At 40.9% G+C, this 17,631-nt stretch overlaps 3 protein-coding genes across 3 annotated transcripts in view; 2 read left to right on the top strand and 1 right to left on the bottom strand.

The window, feature by feature from the left end:
- Window positions 1-2,566: 2,566 nt before the first annotated feature.
- On the top strand, window positions 2,567-7,471 carry LOC307227874 (long-chain fatty acid transport protein 2-like; the record flags this gene model as incomplete). Its single annotated transcript, XM_079997317.1, has 10 exons — window positions 2,567-3,041; window positions 4,800-5,009; window positions 5,171-5,329; window positions 5,535-5,659; window positions 5,858-6,052; window positions 6,191-6,281; window positions 6,371-6,569; window positions 6,688-6,785; window positions 6,892-7,022; window positions 7,298-7,471. The coding sequence occupies 10 exons, from the start codon at window positions 2,567-2,569 to the stop codon at window positions 7,469-7,471; spliced, it is 1,857 nt and encodes a 618-aa protein (XP_079853443.1).
- Window positions 7,472-9,033: 1,562 nt separating this feature from the next.
- Window positions 9,034-12,124, bottom strand: hdc (histidine decarboxylase; the record flags this gene model as incomplete). Its single annotated transcript, XM_079997316.1, has 12 exons — window positions 9,034-9,594; window positions 9,735-9,836; window positions 9,975-10,073; window positions 10,180-10,270; window positions 10,351-10,513; window positions 10,645-10,711; window positions 10,919-11,062; window positions 11,143-11,280; window positions 11,400-11,522; window positions 11,612-11,725; window positions 11,819-11,991; window positions 12,097-12,124. 12 exons carry the CDS (start codon window positions 12,122-12,124, stop codon window positions 9,034-9,036), a joined length of 1,803 nt encoding a protein of 600 aa, XP_079853442.1.
- Window positions 12,125-14,939: 2,815 nt separating this feature from the next.
- The window catches only part of usp8 (ubiquitin specific peptidase 8), a 20,449-nt gene continuing 17,757 nt past the window's right edge, over window positions 14,940-17,631 (top strand). Inside the window, exons 1-5 of the mRNA XM_079997895.1 lie at window positions 14,940-14,986; window positions 15,817-15,976; window positions 16,341-16,485; window positions 16,641-16,726; window positions 17,240-17,369. Of these exons, the coding sequence (XP_079854021.1) occupies window positions 15,873-15,976; window positions 16,341-16,485; window positions 16,641-16,726; window positions 17,240-17,369 (465 nt within the window). The 5' untranslated portion in view covers window positions 14,940-14,986; window positions 15,817-15,872. The remainder of the gene's footprint in view (window positions 14,987-15,816; window positions 15,977-16,340; window positions 16,486-16,640; window positions 16,727-17,239; window positions 17,370-17,631) is intronic.

Genomic DNA, 17,631 nt, shown 5'->3' with positions numbered 1-17,631 from the left:
GAGAACAAGAATAAACTCTTATCATCTTAACTTTGATGTGGGATAAAAACCCATTTCTTCCATAAGTACCTTATGAGTCATATTTTAGTAAGTACTTCTTAGATTACTTGCACAACAATTATGAACCACTTTACTGTGTCGTTTTTGAGTACTCCAATCTTAAAGTCCCTTCTAGAGAACTAAAATAAGCCTTTTCGTCTATCTTAGGGGTTAGGCCAGACCCCTAATCAAAATATTGATAACACATTTATAACAATTCATTCAGTATTTTTAGTGGTTAAATGGTGAGAGAATAATTTGATGTTCTCTGTGATGTGGGTGTACTAGAGGATCTATGTAAGCAGTCCTGTAAAAGAAAAAAAAAAGTATATACAATTAGAATATGTGTAGGGGCTCCCTTTTGTGTGCGAAAACACATATTTACATAATGTTGTCTAAATATTTGGTTTTAAATATTTTCAGAGCTATGTACATATCTCCAACTCTTTGCTTTGTTTCTTAAGTTCCCAAAAGCAATGTTGAATATTCCAGTGGATTCCACCCCACCCATCCATTTTCTTCTGATTCTTGGGGTTAGTGTGGAAACCTGAGTGGGACACCAGTCCAATGGAAAAAATCAAAACAATATCCTTCTCTGTAAGACCCGCATATATGGGTGATCCGTACTGATGTTCCTCATCTTTTACAGCCTTTCAGGAGGGAACGCCAAGGACAACCCTTGGCAGCATTTGGTGCCTGGATTTGAGAAAGCTGTATCTGATGGAAACTGTCGGCTTAGGGCTCTGTAAATATTGTGTATTTGTATACAGTTTGTTTGCAGGATCTGGGAGCCACACAAACTCTTTCTGTGCTCACCTAAACGGGAGTGCTGTACACCTTGTACCTCTCCTTGGTGTATCTTTAAGGGTACCGTATGGAATATGTATCTAGGTGGTAACCATGGTAGCAAGTGGAACATGATTGTTCCTGAGGTAATTCAGTGTTTGTTAGTCTTTCCACATAAAAAGGAACAAACATACTTACAGGAGCAATCAGTAGCAATGGAAAGCTATAGGAAACCATAATAACTACATTGAAAAAGGCGTCTTCTCCTCCTCCTCTCAAGCCCAAACTGAACCATTACTTTCAATTTGCAAAATTTGACACCCTCAACCACAAGAATGGTGAGAATGACACATCCGGAGACGTATTGAACCGAGGTAAACACAGTGTATATATTTGTGAACTGGGGCTCTCTTTCACAGATCAGTTAACTTATTTGCAAATATAAGCAAATATCTCCAGCAGAGCTCTTGACACATTTAAGAGTGTTTGCCCTGGGGAACTGGAACCTATCCCATGTCACTCCCGAATAAACCCTCGTCCTTAGTATTTGGCAAAAGTGTTCAGTGCAATGAAGGTTGAAATGTGATACAAGCATCAACTTGCGTCAGTTCGGTGATTCCATGGTATAAGTCATTATTCTCATCATGCTTAAAGGTCATCGCCATTAAATTTCCTATTGGCACACTCTGCTTTTAAAGATCTTTTAAAAAATAAAAAACACATTTATCAATCAAAAGTTAAACATTTCAAGATCTAGTTAAAATAAAAAAAATAATATTTAAATACACCACAAATCCAATGCAATGACAAGACACGCCCTGTTAACTTTTGTTTACGGTTGTGTACATACAGTCTATATATATATATATATATATATATATATATATATATATATATATGCACACAGCATATAGACTGTATATTTTCGTTTTCATACTTTCTTTTTTATATTTATTCTTTTGGCACTTTTTGACTATCATGTCAACTCTGCTGCTGTAACACCCCCGGTGAATAATTACGTTTTTATCTTATCATATCTTTTGACAACAAGTCTATTGAACAAATAGCCATCGGTATCGAAAAATCCTCCACCTCATAAGTTTAGTTATGATATTAGTAGGATCCCTTACTCCAGAAAGGTTGCTTCACTCCGAATCCGACAAACGACAAGAATAAACCTGTCCAAGGTCCATTCAAAAAAAACAAGCTCTCACACTTTCCCTAACCCTGACATATAGATGCAGCCCCGTAGCATTTTGGGCTGGTCAGTGACAGGCGTGGCGGATTCAGTGTGATGTAAGCTTTACTCAAGTAGGGAACTAGGTAGGTGGTGGTGGTAGGTGTTGATTCGGTGTTAATATCGAAACAACTGCAATAGTTGGTACACATACTGGGCAGCATAATGGTAAAAAAAAAAAAGCAACCCTTTTTAACCAAAATGTTTTGCCAGGACCTATGTGATGACGGCTAAAACAGGGAGCTTGAACAAACCATCAATTACCATAATACACTTGGCAGGGAATTGCTTCTGCCTGGAGAGACACAAGTTAAACAAACGTCATTAGCCAAATAGGCCCTAGCCCCAAAGCAAAGATATAAAGCAACATGTCATGTGTAGGATGAATGGGACTTTTGAGTTTTCTACATAACCCAGTGTGTGAAATAGTTAAGTTTAGAACAGAAAATTGACCAATTAAAGAAAAAGAAGGAAAGAAGAAAGATAATTTACTTGAACATCAACATGTATGTCCTGTACTCTGTACTCGCAGGTTTGGCCATTTTGCCGTTATATCTCTACCTGAGGAATCCCTACATTTTCAAAGAGATCGCTTACATGGTGACCGTGATGCAAATCGGCTCTCGGATGGCCAACTACAAAAAACGCAAGCCTTTCTACAGCATTCTGGATCGATTCCTCGAAAAGGCGGCAGCTCACCCGCACAAGCCCTTCATCGTGTTCGAGGAGACTTCGTACAGCTACAGGGACGCCGACAAACAGAGCAACAGGGTGGCCAGGGTTTTATCCGGACTGGCCAAAGTCAAAGAGGGGGACACCGTGGCCCTCTTTTTGGCCAACGAGCCCTTCTACGTGTGGGCCTGGCTCGGCTTGGCCAAGCTGGGCTGCACCGCTGCTCTGCTGAACAACAACATCAGGTCCAAGTCCCTGCTGCACTGCTTCTCCTGCTGCGATGCCAAGGTGCTGGTGGCTGGAGCCGGTAAGATTTGGTGTTGAAAATTGATGATATATTTTGTAACACGCATTGAAAGGAGAAATTCCTATTATGTTTACAGTTTGTGAAGTAAAGATATCAAAAAATCCAAATTATAATCAAAATTGGGAAATGGTACTGTGAATGTCATTTCCTACTCTGCAATTTCTGTAGTAAGTTCAGAATGAAAATGCAAAAGTGCAATTTAATTTACGTTTGTAATAAACAATTTCTATGGACAATTCAGTGTGAAAATGGAAAACCTTGGCTCCCAACATCCAAGTGCATTGTCAAATGAAATCGCCAGAGATAAATCCATTTTTTGGTTTGGGAGAATTAGCTTTTTTCCTATTTTACCCAGATTCAGACAAGAAGGTCAATCAATACGAATTTCTACCTGTGTGTATAGTACATGACATTTCGCACCAAACAGTTCCGGGGACTCCCTGAGGGGATCTAGGAATTGGGGAGGTCCCCCGAGAACTACATACCTTCAAGATCTTTTATTTGTGGTTGTATTCGCACTGCACTGGAAATCTGAAGTGACGTCAGCCAATGGGCTATCATTGTGAGTTCCGTGTTGCATGTTGTTTGTTCTTTCATTTATTTCACATTCCACCAAAATCTGTTTCTGAGCAAATTGGAGGCGTTGAATAAGCAATCCAGTTGCTGAATCTTCACCCATATTAGATCTACAAGGCCTCATTTAAAAGTTTGTGCCGACTTTCGTAAGGCAGGGGCTCGCATCGCATTTGCATTTGTTTCATTCAATTAACATCGGAAAATATAACTATTGAAATAAATACATCTACAATAAAAAATACTATTTTTATTGTTTTTTATTTTTATTTTCATTTTTTTTTAAATTGTTTTTTATTTTTATTGCCACTGAGTGTATGTGGGCTGATCCCCAGCGAGAGCAATATTACTCAACCACGTGGACGCCTTTTGTGACAGGCTACATGCTTAGCTCAGTGCATTGGCTTCAGGGGGATCAACTAGGCTAGCTCCTGTAAAATTTGGGTAATACACTTTCCAGCGCCTCAGAGTAATTTAGGTGATACATCTTGCATCTTGACAAGTTTAAATGCAGCCATAGTCTGAACATTTTTTTTCACAAACTTCAATTCCACAATTACATTTCCATTTTACAATTTGAATTAAACAGGACAAGCTTAGCTCGTATTTATTGTCACATACACACACACACCATAACACATGAGTTACATGCAGCTACGGCCAACACACACATGCAGATAGTGGCTGTGAAATGTCTTTTCCGCATTTATCCCATCAAAGCTTGTCCTTCCTCCAGGGGCCAGGCAGCTTACAGTACAGTGCCCGGGGACCAACTTCAATTTCCATCGCTGGTCAGACATGTTTCTTGTGCATGTTTTTAGTGGGGGTTCTTATGATGTTATATGGAGAAACTCCATGCGAGCACGGGGAGGTACATGCAAACTCCACACAGAGAGGACCCTAATCAGGAGATCACCCTCCGGAGCGCGGTGCCAACAGTGCCCCAGGTGGGAATCGACCCCAGGACGTTCTTGCTGTGAGGCAGCAGTGCAATGCCACCGTGCCACATTATTTAGCATGATACATGCAGGTATTAAGATCGGATATCTGAATCCTGATGGTATGTCAGGAGTTGTTTAGTAATTTCCCCTTAAGTCATAATTTACAACGTTAAATTAAGTCTAAGTTGTAAGTCTAACCCCCCCAGCAAATCATTGCATGACCCTTTTCGCCTGTCATCCTCAGAGCTCCAGGTCGCTGTGGAGGAGGTGCTGCCCACCTTGCGGGAGCAGGGGGTCCGCGTGTTCATCCTCAATGACGACTGCGACACAGAGGGCATGGAGAGCCTCTGCGACAAAATCCAGCAGGCCTCAGATCAGCCTCTGTCGCCTCAGCTCAGGGGAAACATCAACATTAAGAGTCCTGCACTGTACATCTACACATCAGGAACAACAGGTAGGCAGAGCATATACAGTTATATTGTGAGATTAAAACACCTTATTTATGATTATGTATCTATTGCCGATGCTTGTCGTATTTAGGTCGGTAGGACGTTTAGGTAGGACAAAAATGATTTTCATTTAATTTCATGGTTATCATCTTGCCTTGTTTCAAAGGGCGTCCCAAAGCAGCTGTAATCAGCTATGAGAGGATGTTACTTTCATCATTTATCATGGTCTTGATTGGGGTCCAAGCCGACGACATTGTGTACGTCACACTGCCTCTCTACCACAGCTCCGGCTTCCTGATGGGACTCTGCGCAACCATAGAGAGAGGTAAGCCATAGCCTCTATCTTTGAGTGAAAATATGGAAATTGTTATGAGCCCAACCGATCTTTTTGATTCACGAATATACGAATACCACTTTAAAATCCCAGCGTCCCAGAGTTCAACATTTTGTGTCAGTCATTACAATAATCTCACTCCAGACATTACAACATATTTAAAATATAACTTTGAACATTCACCCTTTATTCCTAGGTGCCACAGTCGCTTTGAGAAGAAAGTTCTCCGCCTCACAGTTTTGGAAGGACTGCACGAAGTACAATGTGACCGTGATACAGTACATAGGAGAAACAATGCGCTACCTCTGCAACACGCCCATGGTAAACTGATTTACATTCATACATGTATATATACATGATTGATTCATTTTTGAATGGGAAAAAAGAGAATAACAATGTTTGCCTGATTCTTTTTTTTTATTTCTTCACCATACAATCATAAATAATTATGTTGCAAAGCAGAACGTACGCCTCCCTCTCTACACCAACCCTCCCTCACCCTTCTGATTCCACCTCCAGGGAGACCAGGACAAAGACCACAGGGTCAGACTGGCTTTGGGAAACGGGATCAGAGCCGACACCTGGGCGGAGTTCCTGCAGCGCTTCGGGGACATTCGTATTTACGAAATTTATGGGTCGACAGAAGGAAATGTATCGTTTGTTAATTACTTGGGAAAGGTCGGAGCCGTTGGCAAAGAGAATATGTTCATCAAAGTAGGTAGTGAAGATTGGTTATTAGTAATGTGGCAATTCCTGAAACAAAATTATATACAATGTGCAATTTAATCTTCACAGACCTATTATGAGGTCAAGTATTGTAGTCCATTTTTTTTTATTATTGTAATATTTCAGGTTACAGGTGGATATTCCCTAATAAGATACGACACAGAGAAAGAAGAACCAGTGAGAAACTCCAGGGGATTCTGTATCGAAGTACCTCGGGGTGAGGAAAAACCCCAAAATCCAAATCATTTCAAGTAACCTTCAGCATTTCTCAACAGACAAGTGTCTTGTGTACTGTTAATACAACAGGAGAGACAGGATTGCTAGTTGCCAAGATTTCAGAAAGAACACCTTTCAGCGGCTACGCCAAGAGCAAGCAGCAGACAGAGAGGAAGAAGTTGGGGGACGTGTTTGTAAAAGGAGACCGCTACTTCAACACCGGGGATCTCCTCAAAATCGACCACAAGGGTTTCATCTACTTCCAAGACCGTATCGGAGACACCTTTAGGTCAGTAGATCAGAATAATCCTGTTTTTGCGCTGTGGAAAGATGCAATTTAAGACAATGAATATGGTGTTGGATATCTTTTAAAAATCCCTGTTTTCTGCACCGTATTTTCCACGCAGGTGGAAAGGCGAAAACGTTGCCACCACCGAGGTGGCCGATCATTTGCTCCTGGTGGACTGTGTTCTGGAGGCTAACGTGTATGGGGTGAAGGTGCCAGGTAAACGTTTCCTTTGGGCATCATATATAATGTAGTAATTAAACATGCATTGTTTTAAATGACAGCGTTAAATGGTGGGAAAATGACTCCACCTTCTTTTCTTTAGGACACGAGGGGAGAATTGGAATGGCAGCGATCAAGCTGAAAGAAAACATGGCCTTTGACAGCAGTGCTCTCTATGAGCATGTAAAATCCTACCTACCCAGCTACGCAAGACCCCGCTTCATCCGTATACAGGTAAATCCTGTGACCCCATACAGATTATAGCTACAAATAGCTTGTAACTTAAAGTCATCAAGTGCTTTAGCCATTCTGAGATCAAAACAAAGTCTTTGGGTGGTTCTTGTAAAATTCTGTGGTGGGATAAATTGAAGAAAATGGCCAAAGTAGCAGTCAATATCTGTGCCTTTTTTTAAAACGACATGTACGATAGGAAAGAAGATGAACATGTAGATGTTGGTAAGAAGGGCAGAGAACCAATTCAATCAATATTTTTTCTTGCTTCCCGTCAGGATTCACTGAGTGTGACCGGGACCTATAAGCAAATGAAAGTCCAGCTAGCAGAGGAGGGATTCAACCCTGCGATCATCAAGGACCCCATGTTTTTCCTGGATAATAATCAGGGTTATGTTCCCATGACACAAGAAATATTTGGCTTTCTCTCAGATGGTGGGATCTGGCTTTGAATGTTTGTAGTCTTCTTGAAAGATTTGTTCTACAGTGCAAACGGGTGTCATCGTGCTATTGGAAAACCCTGATAAAATCAATCCCCTCGGTAAAACGGCTACTCCCGTTCATTCCCTTTGCGTTAAAGGATAGGTTCACAATTTTTCAACCCAGGCTTTATTAAAGAATTGGTTCCCATCATTTATAATTGTTCATAGCATAACCTTACTAAACACCGAGAAATGTGTTTGAATGCAGTTCAATGGTCCAAAATCTTTAGCCTTTAAATAATGCCTTTCCATTCTTCATACATATAGCCTTTATATGTAAAATCACAACATAATGTTGTAAACCCTGCATTTGATGGAACATGCGATGCATGCAATGCGACAACCTCAAAATGTAGTTTTAAACAATATGTGATACTACTGTTAGAAAAATACACTAAGATACAGTACAAAGGTAATTTTTAAGGCTTAAATGTTTGTCCCATTGGATGGCATTGAAGCACGGTGAGAAACTGCAGCAAAGTGGTAAGTTTCCTAATAGTAAAGCATTGTGCTATGAACAGTTATTAATGATGGCACTCAACACTTTAATAAGGCCTGGGTTGAAAAATATGTGATCCAGCTTCAGATGCACAATGGCATGTTACTTGTTTCCTTTCTGCATCATTGGACAACAACCATCAAGTCACCACTTCTGGACATCATGACTCACTCATCTGTATTACTGACATCTTGTTTTAAGTCATGTTGGACTCCTGGACTGTTTTGTGCTTGTTTATTCACTGGTTAAAAGGCAAAGCAAAATGTAAGTTCAGAAATGGCTAAAACATAGTTGCAGGTTTTTCTCTTTGTTTTCATGTAAATCCATCCTTTCTTCTCTCCCTAGAGAATAGCCTGAATGCAATTCACCGTCTTGCTCACAGTTGAGATGATTCATTTCTATGTAATTTTGGCCAATATGGTGATATATAATTTGGTCAAATGGTATCCAGTTTGTCACACAATTACACATATTTTGCTATTTAAAATGTTTCTTAGGGAGCCAAATTGCACTCTTAGTCTAGCCCTGTCCCAGGGCCACAGATGGCTGTCCACACCAGATACCACCAACACTTATTAGATGAGTCATATGAATTAGCATTTTATACATAGGTATATAATATTGTGTGTCAAAATGTTTTAATATAAATCAAATAAAGAAGCAATAGACAAAGTTACTGAACTGTATTTTGTTTAAAACAGAAATAATTTACTATTTATTAAAAATCATTCCCGAAATATATATATATTTTTTTATTTTTTACCCGGAATCATTGTCTGTGTTGTCTCATATTCAAACACATATTACACCATAAATATAATTAACAATCATAAGACGCTAGACCCTGTGAGAGCAAAGCCTGTGCAGTACAAAGTTGTGTCTGTTGTGTTGTGTATTGTTACAGAAAGATTATGTATGGTAGTAGCTCCGAACTGCGCTGATGAGAAATCGGCGTTGGCGACCGGAGAGGAGCATATGCAGGCGGGGCCGCTGCAGACCGAAGAGAAGAGGTTGGGGGTCATTTTTGGAAGCCTTACCGGGCAGCAGGGCTGGCACCTGCCACGCCCCGCCCAGTGACTACAGAAACTGGGAACGAAGCGAACTTTGCGTCCGTCGTCTGAGGTATCACCACCGGGTCGGTTGGAGTGGGTTTCTCTTCAAAGTTACACCAAGACAGGGGCCCGATCTGAGTGCAAGGCAGAGGCTCGCTGTTGCATCTCAGAGAGCGCATGGGTTTCCTGGATCTGTTCCAGGTCTTGTCGATCCACAGCTCCACTTGGTCTTGTTGGAAGGCAGGGAATTCGGACGCCGTCTCCGGGGGCCCTTCGCTGTTGCCTCTTGAAAGAATTCTAATCATCTTGTCCTCCATGGATTGCGGATCCTCTGTGATGGCAAGTGGCTCCACCTCAGCTAGAAGAGTGGAAGCCATTTTGGAGATGATGGCCCAATCTTTGAGAATGTCATCCGCTGTGGTGAACTGTGAGGTCACTGTGAATCGGATGATGCGTTTGGCGTGGATGTCAGCGGGGATGAGATACATGGTGCCAGCGCTGGTGAGCCTCCTCAAAAGCTCCTGAGTCAAAGCATTTCCGCCCTGGAGAGAGGGAACCCTCTATTTCATTTTAGAAGAACAGCCATAGAACATCTAACACAATGAATTTCTCTTTGTCCAAACAACTGATCCGATTGATTATATGCCACCACCACCACCATTATGTAAAGATATCGATATACCTTCAAAGAGAAGACCACCAGGCCAAGGTGCCTCTTAGCAGGAATCTCAAAATTGGGATCTTGTCTTATGTGATGTTCCAGCAACTTTGCCATCTCGATACCCTGGAAACCATAATAAATATTGCATAAGAAAGGAGACGCATGAATTATGAAACCTTCTAGAAAACACTGTGCCCGGTATGCGGTTTTTGTTTTACAATCCGTCATAATTGACATCAGAGGCAATAAAATAAGCCTTACATGTCTGATGTGAACCTGGAGGTTTTTCAGTCCAAAGGAACGCATCACGAACCAGAGCTTAAGGGAGCGGAAACGTCGGCTGAGTGGAATTTGCCAGTGCTACGCCAAAACAAAAGAAAATTCTGAATGACGAGGTGGAACAAAAATGTTTGAATGAAATCAAAACAGATCAGGGGCAGAGGGAGAGAGAGACAGGAATCCCTACCATAAAGTCAGTGGCCACCTGAGAGTTTTCATGACGGAGGTAGACGGGATCAACACTAAAGGTCTGCTGGAGCTTATACTTGTCTTTTACCCTGTGCCAATAAGAACGAGGCATTTTAGTTGTAGACGTTTACATCAAATTGCTCCTGAGCCTTTTGATGTTTTCACTTACCAGAAGGCCGTGCAATCAAAGTGAACCATCATCCACTTGGAGGGATTGAAAACGAACGAGTCTGCAAATTCGATGCCTTTCAGGGACCAACGCAGCTCCGGGCAGAAGTACGCCGAGCCTGCGTACGCAGCATCAATGTGGAGCCACAAGCTCTCCTCTGTACCTGCCGACCAAATCCTTCAAAAATATAATGTCCCTGCAATACTTCACACATCACATCAAAGTTACTTCGAAGCTTGTGGCATACGGTCAGCCATGACCATATAGAGAATGAATGTCAAAATGAGGACGTACACACTGGTCCCAGTTCAGAAAGGTTGTCAAAGGCGCATACTCCTGTGGTTCCCAATGTAGCACAAACCTGTAACAAAACAATATCAGGACAAGAAATAATGTCAAATAACCTTGTTTCAGCATGTAGTTCTTCAGAACTTTAGGAGACATTACAATATTTGTCTATCATACTAAACCACTGTGTATCAGTCATAGTTTTTTCATTACTGTGTCAATGACATCTCCCACTTCATAAACCACATAGAAAATTGCGTTCAAAGTTACTAGCACCAACCAGAAAGGGGACTAGTCCCTGCCTCCGATCCTCCTGAATGGCTTGTTTCAGAGTCTCACCCCTCAGAGAACACTGCTCATCGGTCGGCAGAAATCGGATCTTCACCAGAGAGATGAGCCCTGCCTTCTCAACCGAGGAATGCGCCTGCAAGGGTGTGAGGCGTCACACAATTGACTGAAAATATTTAAATACCAAGCGCCACAAAACAACATTGCGAGTCGCACCTGGTCGGATGCGTACGCCACCAATCTGGAAATGAGAAGGGACTCTTCTAGGTGGTGGTCCAGCTCGGCTTGCAGCTGCAGAGTTTTGTCCTTCCGGGCTGCAAGCAGAGCAACCAGGGTGCTTTCACTGACCGTGCTCTGATGGCAGGACATGGAGAGGAAAAGAGAGAAGAAACAACGAGAGAAGAGACAAGAGAAGAAATGAGAGAGAAGAAGAAGGGCAAAATTAATCGGCAAGGCTAGTGCAGTCTCCCTACCTGTAGGACGCCTCCTCCTCTGCTGTCAGGGTGGTGGTGCAGGAAGAAGGAAGGCAGCCCGAGAGCTTTACACAGCCAGTCCATCACGTTCATTTCCAGCTCTGTGCAAGCAGGACTGGAGGCCTGTACCAAACAACCAGATGAAAGACTGAGTTGCAGTTTATGTTATTTTGATGGCGAGAGTTATGAGAGTATTAAGTTGTTCCGCATACCCATGTGAACCCGATGCAGTTGATAGCGTCAGCCAGCATATCTCCCAGCATGGAGGGCCAGGACGTCAGGCTCGGGTAGTAGGCGTGCATGTGAGGACTCTGCCAGTGAACAACCTGGGGAACACGGACCAGGAAAACACTCACCACAAGTTCAAACACAGCCAAATTCAAATTCACCGAATGAACGAAATAAATGAATAAGCTTACCCCGGGCATGATGACTCTCTCAATGTCCTGAAAGATGGTCTCCCAGCTCTCCGGCTCCGTTGGCGCGCAGTCGGGCAGCAGCTCCCTCATGTAGCCCGGCTTCACTTCGGGAATTACCTTCCTCTCTCGGACGGAGGCCAGGTACTCCGTGATGTAGTCCACCAACTCCTTTGCTGTTTGACAATAGACTAATTTCTCTTACATGGAACAGAAATAGCAACGTAGCAACGACTGAGTAGAAGTCAACGCTAGACACTCGAAAGGGAACTAAGGATTACCTTTGCCATTGTACTCCTCAGCCTGCATTCTGAAGGTGGGAGCGCTCTGTTGCAGAGATAGAGACGCTGTAGGTGTTCTCAGCAGAGATGCTGTAATCTGTGGTGGAGATCACAGGGTTATATAAAGCATGTTATGGAGAACACACCCGCAACTAGTGACGTGGATGAATCACTAAACAAATCCTCTCCATCTCCGTATCAATGCTTTCATCTATAATATTTACCCTCTTTAGTCAAGGTTCAAGTGCACATAGCGCAGCGGGAGAGATAGTGGTAAATGACAAAAAAGGTTTTGAAAGGGGAATAAAAAAAATTGAGATACGTGCATTTATAGTTGTCTATTTTGTAAAGAAAATACGTACTTTGACTTAGTTTGTTATATTTGACATTTGTTAAAGAATGTCAGCCGTTACAACCGTAAATAATGCCTTGTAGGCCTTTTCATTTTCTAGAACGTGGTCGCACCGCCTGATATTTTTTTACTTTTAAGACACAAAACTCCCAAAATGAATTTCTTTTTCAAAAGTTCCTTCAAATTGAGCACACTTTGGAGAGAGTTCTATTTTACATGTGCGTTCATATCTAGTTTATTTGAGCATATATACTGTGTATATATCTTTTATCATAACTTTGAATGTCAAAATTGAATGGCTGATAAATGGACAGCAACACATTTTCTCTTGTCCACATGCAGCAATGATGTCTCATTACTTTAAACAGTTTTATTCCATATTCCTGTAAGTGGCCTGGACATGTGAAATGTAGCAGTGGCTATGAAGTGACGTGCGCAGTGGACAATGACACAAAAGAAAAAACAGATGCAAATGAATTGACGCCGAGTGAAGACGAATGGGATGGTGCAGGTCGTACATATCCACCAGCTGGACGGTTCACACGCGTAGGTATTTACTGTGTATTGTGTTCCATCCGCAGCACAGGGAAAACACCCAAAGCACACACAGCAGTGGAATAACAAATACATTTAAGTTTAGAAAAACTCCCTTAACCACACAAACCAGATGTTCAGGATAAGTAAGATGATCAGTAGTCTAATAGTTAATCCAATAAATCCAAAATAAATGTTTGGACCTCTGGCGGTTCAAGGTCTAACATATTCATTTTCAAACTGGCTCTCACCACAGGGCGGGGCGGGAAAAGGGACTGAGAGGTAACTAAGAACGGAATAAAAATAAAAGAGGACAAAGCAAGGAAGAGAATAAACTTAGAATAAAGCAGGACAAAACCATGACAACATATGTGATATGGACGTTTTTTTCCTTTGGTATAGACTTCCAACTATTACAAGTGTGTTTATTTTAGTTTATAATTGTTCAAATTTGTTCCCTGTCCCTTCGTCTTTGTAGTAAAAGCTCATGTTAATACACGGACCTTTGATCCTGATGAAAGAACAGGGGCAATTTGACTGATTGGGAAGAACACTGGCAAGTGCCATGGCAAAAAGCAGTCCGCTGCCGAAAAAAAGAATCAGTGTGTTGTGGGGAAGGAAGCCGAGCACAATGTGACTATTGTATTTAGGACTCAGAGGTGGCCATCGCGTCTGATGAAAGCTCCGATTTACGGGGAATTGACACAACGAGTGATTTTCACTGGAAGTTTGAATGTAGTGGTATCACAAGGAAATAAAGTCAACATGGTCCGTCACGATTCCTGGCAAATATGTGGAATCCCAAATTGACACCTCAAATTAAGTTTCCACCCCTCATGTTTTTTTTGGGTTACATACTGTACCTAGAGAGGCCTATAGGAACAAGTACTACAAAGCATTAACATGGAATTTATGTGGAATTATGAACTTTTTTGTTTCTCATACTATTACACTATTTATGATACTATATATGATATTTACGTTTTCCGCATGCATCAAATTTGTTAACGCGCACGTTGTCACAGAGATTAACTCTGCACAGAAATCCTTTCTTTTTGCACGACTTAACTTTGATTTCCAAAACTCAGATGCTGTTGTTGTTTCTAACATTGTCCATTTGAAAATGAAAACAAAAAAGCTAATTAGTACAAAAACCCTTTCTTTTACAGTCCCCTATGAACTGGGCTATTACTCTATGATGAGCAGGTCAGGTGTCTATCTTTCTGGGGATCTTCCCAACTTGAGCTCTCTCCTCTGGGATAGACGTACCCGCTTACTGGCCGCCCTGCACCCGAGGACCTCGTGCACTGCTGCTTCTCCAAGAAATTGGGTTTTCTGCACTCACTGCTTGACTGTGGCACATTGAGGGTTTACACAGCTGCCTGTGTGGGTTTTGGCATGTAACCCTTCCTGGGATCTCTTCAGTATCATGATCAGTAATTCTTAAAATCGCTCAACAGGCCCGTGCAGAGACATCAAGAGGGGCAGATGCTCAGTAAATAAAATATATTTTATTATATTTATCATATATATGATAAATATAATAAATATAATAAAATAAATATAATATAATATATATAAAATATAATTGTAAATCTATTATATAAAATGATATATAAAAATAGTGTGTGTGTGTGTGTGTATATATATATATAATTATATTAATATTAATATAATAACAACAACAATAATAATAATAATAATAGTAATGATAATAATAGTAATGATTAATAATTATATATATATATAATTCTATATATATAACTCTATATATATATATATAAAATTATATATATATATATATTAATATATGTATATATATATATATATATATATATATATATATATATATATTTATATATATAATATGAACGGGTCGGGGGTTTAAGGCTTCACGTGACAGTTTGATGGCGTCATCACCAGACGCGCTCTCCTCATTGGCTGTTGGAAGGCCTGGAATCAGGAAGCAGCTGTCAGAAAAGTAGCTAAACAAGTGGAACCAAGGTACCTCATGCTAACACTGACTTCTGAAAGTATTTGTGTGTTGCCGGTGTAACAACATGATCTTTCCTTACCGTAATTTATACTTATGCCCGTGGCTACCTGGAACGCAGCTAAAAAGCTAACGTAATCTGGCGTTACTTTAGTCTACCTGCTAGCTTGATGACAAGCAGTTAGCGGGACGAGAGCTCGGTAGCTACCTCGGCTAGCAAACTGTCAACAGTCGCCACTTATTACGGTTAATGTTTTAATTGTCTAACTATGCGATCGCAACGTAGTTATTGTTGGTTAACTAGCTGTTTCACTTCCTTGTACGATTCTATTCGTCCCGTCATGATGACATGTCGCAACCTGCCAGCAAAGTACTCGTATATTGTCAGTGCTGGTGGCTAACACAACGAGGGCACAATCCGACTCATGATCGATCATAGTGGTGAAGAGTTCGGCTCTTTTTTGCTACTCGGTTCTTGACGAGTCACAAAGCAAAAGTCATTCGATATTCCAACTCTGGCTCATCTGATTCAGTCGGTGTAATGTAGAGAGCAACAAGAGTCAGTCGGCTCTGAGTTGTGAAAGGAATTCCCACATGTCTAGCAACATGATATAAATCCCTTAGCAGTTTCAAATGATAATGTGTTACATGACTCATCATTTGATCCAGCTGAAGACATGGAACAGCACCCTCAGATCGGTTATGTCAAACCTTATTTGTGAGCCTTCTCCAGCGGGAATAGTTATACATGCAGCATGTGGTCTTTGGGAAGTGAAACTTTATTTTAAATTGACCTACTGAAATTCATTTTTTTCTGGGGTTTTAATGGTTTTTTTTGCAGAGATGTGTATTGCACGTGAATGTCTCAGTGCTTGCTTGGGCTGAACACCTGTGAAGATGCCAGCAGTGTCCACCAGTGTCAAGGAGTTGTATCTTTCTACATCTCTGGGTGACCTCAACAAAAAGGCTGAAATAAAGCCTGATAAGATAAGCACCAGAAGGTATTCCAACGCAGCTCATCAAGAAGGAGAAAATGACCCAAAAGATGCGGAAAAATATCTGCCATAAACTCATTTCAAAGCAGTAATGGACGAATAGTGCAGTTGATAAGTGATGATATATTGTTTTATAATTGGCAGACAGTTCAGGAATGTTCTTTATAAAATAATACTTGGCACCGTAGTGCTCCGCTGCCACTGCCATTTATTTTAAGTCGATATTAGAAATGTTGGTGAAATTAGGTGTGTGTGTGTGTGTGTGTGTGTGTGTGTGTGTGTGTGTGTGTGTGTGTGTGTGTGTGTGTGTGTGTGTGTGTGTGTGTGTGTGTGTTCAGTATCAAATTACCCATTTCTTATTTTGCTGCAGCTATGTTCAGAGTGCCTGGAAAATCTTCAAGATAGCAGAGGAGTGTCGCCTGGAGAGAGATGAAGAGAAGGCCTATGTTCTGTATATGAAATATCTCACAGTATACGATGTGATCAAAAATAGGCCCGACTTCAAGCAGCAACAGGTAAAATGAGCAATCACTTTAATTTTTCTATCAGTTGTGACCGAAAATTTATTGCATTCAAAGAAGTTAGGAGTTTTATTTTATTATAATTTATTTAAAGTAATTCTCAATTACTTTATTTAAAATCAAACTTTTCTTCCTCTTGTTGTTCAAAGGAGTACGTCCTGTCCATGCTTGGTCCAAACAGCTTTAAGAAAGCCATTGAAGAAGCTGAGAAGCTCTCAGACAGCCTAAAACTCAGGTGTGAAGCTTGCTTTGTCCTCCCAGAGCTGACACAATCATAACAGAATTGAGCCCAATTATTTGAGAAGACCACCATCATTTTGACAAAACCATTAGATTCCACAATTGTTTCCATCCAAATTAAAGCTGAGTTTTAAACCAAAGTCAAAAATGTTACTAAATGAGACTGAGCATTTATTTGTATCAGTTAGATTGGGGCAAATTAACTGTCCCAAAGTTTTATGTTCCAATGCTCATTTCAATAGATACTTCCTCTGCAGTAGGTAGACAGTTATTATTACCGTTTTATTAGATTATATTATGATAGTGACTAAAATAATCAAAAAAGACAAATTGTGAAATCGAAACTATTGGTATGTCAATTTATCACCAACTTCAATTTCATTAATCATCACAGTTTTAGCTTTCTATACAGCGTTGAGATTTGGCGACTAGATCTTTCATATTATGATCAAGAGGAACGCCGGTCTGCTTCAGTCATGTTGTCTTCTCATTAAAATTGCATGACCAGGTATGAGGAAGTGGAGGTTCGCAAACAGCTGGAGGAAAAGGAGAGACGAGAGGAGGAGAAGAAAAAGGAGGAGCTGGCAGAGAAAGAGGGTGGTCAAGCTTCTCCGAAAGGATTGTTGGCGAACAAGAAGGTAACAATGTCCATCGTTGTTACCTCATCTTTCTGAGTACCTTATATTGAAAAGTGCCAGTATGTCGCTCTGGTATGACACTGTTCAGTGAGAGTTAATAAGTGAGGTTGGTGCAAATGCAATCAGATTAACTTGGAAAAGGTGGGGGTAAAGGTAATTGATGCCAAGGTTTTAATTCAGAATAAGGCGCAGTCAAACATTTTTCACAGACTACACAATTGCTAAGGCCCTTGTTTTGCTCAGTTTTACGGGGTTTGATGGA

The sequence above is a fragment of the Zeus faber genome (genome assembly GCF_960531495.2).
Source record: "Zeus faber genome assembly, chromosome: 3".
Classification (NCBI taxonomy): Eukaryota; Metazoa; Chordata; class Actinopteri; order Zeiformes; family Zeidae; genus Zeus; species Zeus faber.
Note: the sequence above shows the minus strand (reverse complement) of the source record. Positions and strands in the feature narration are given on the sequence as shown.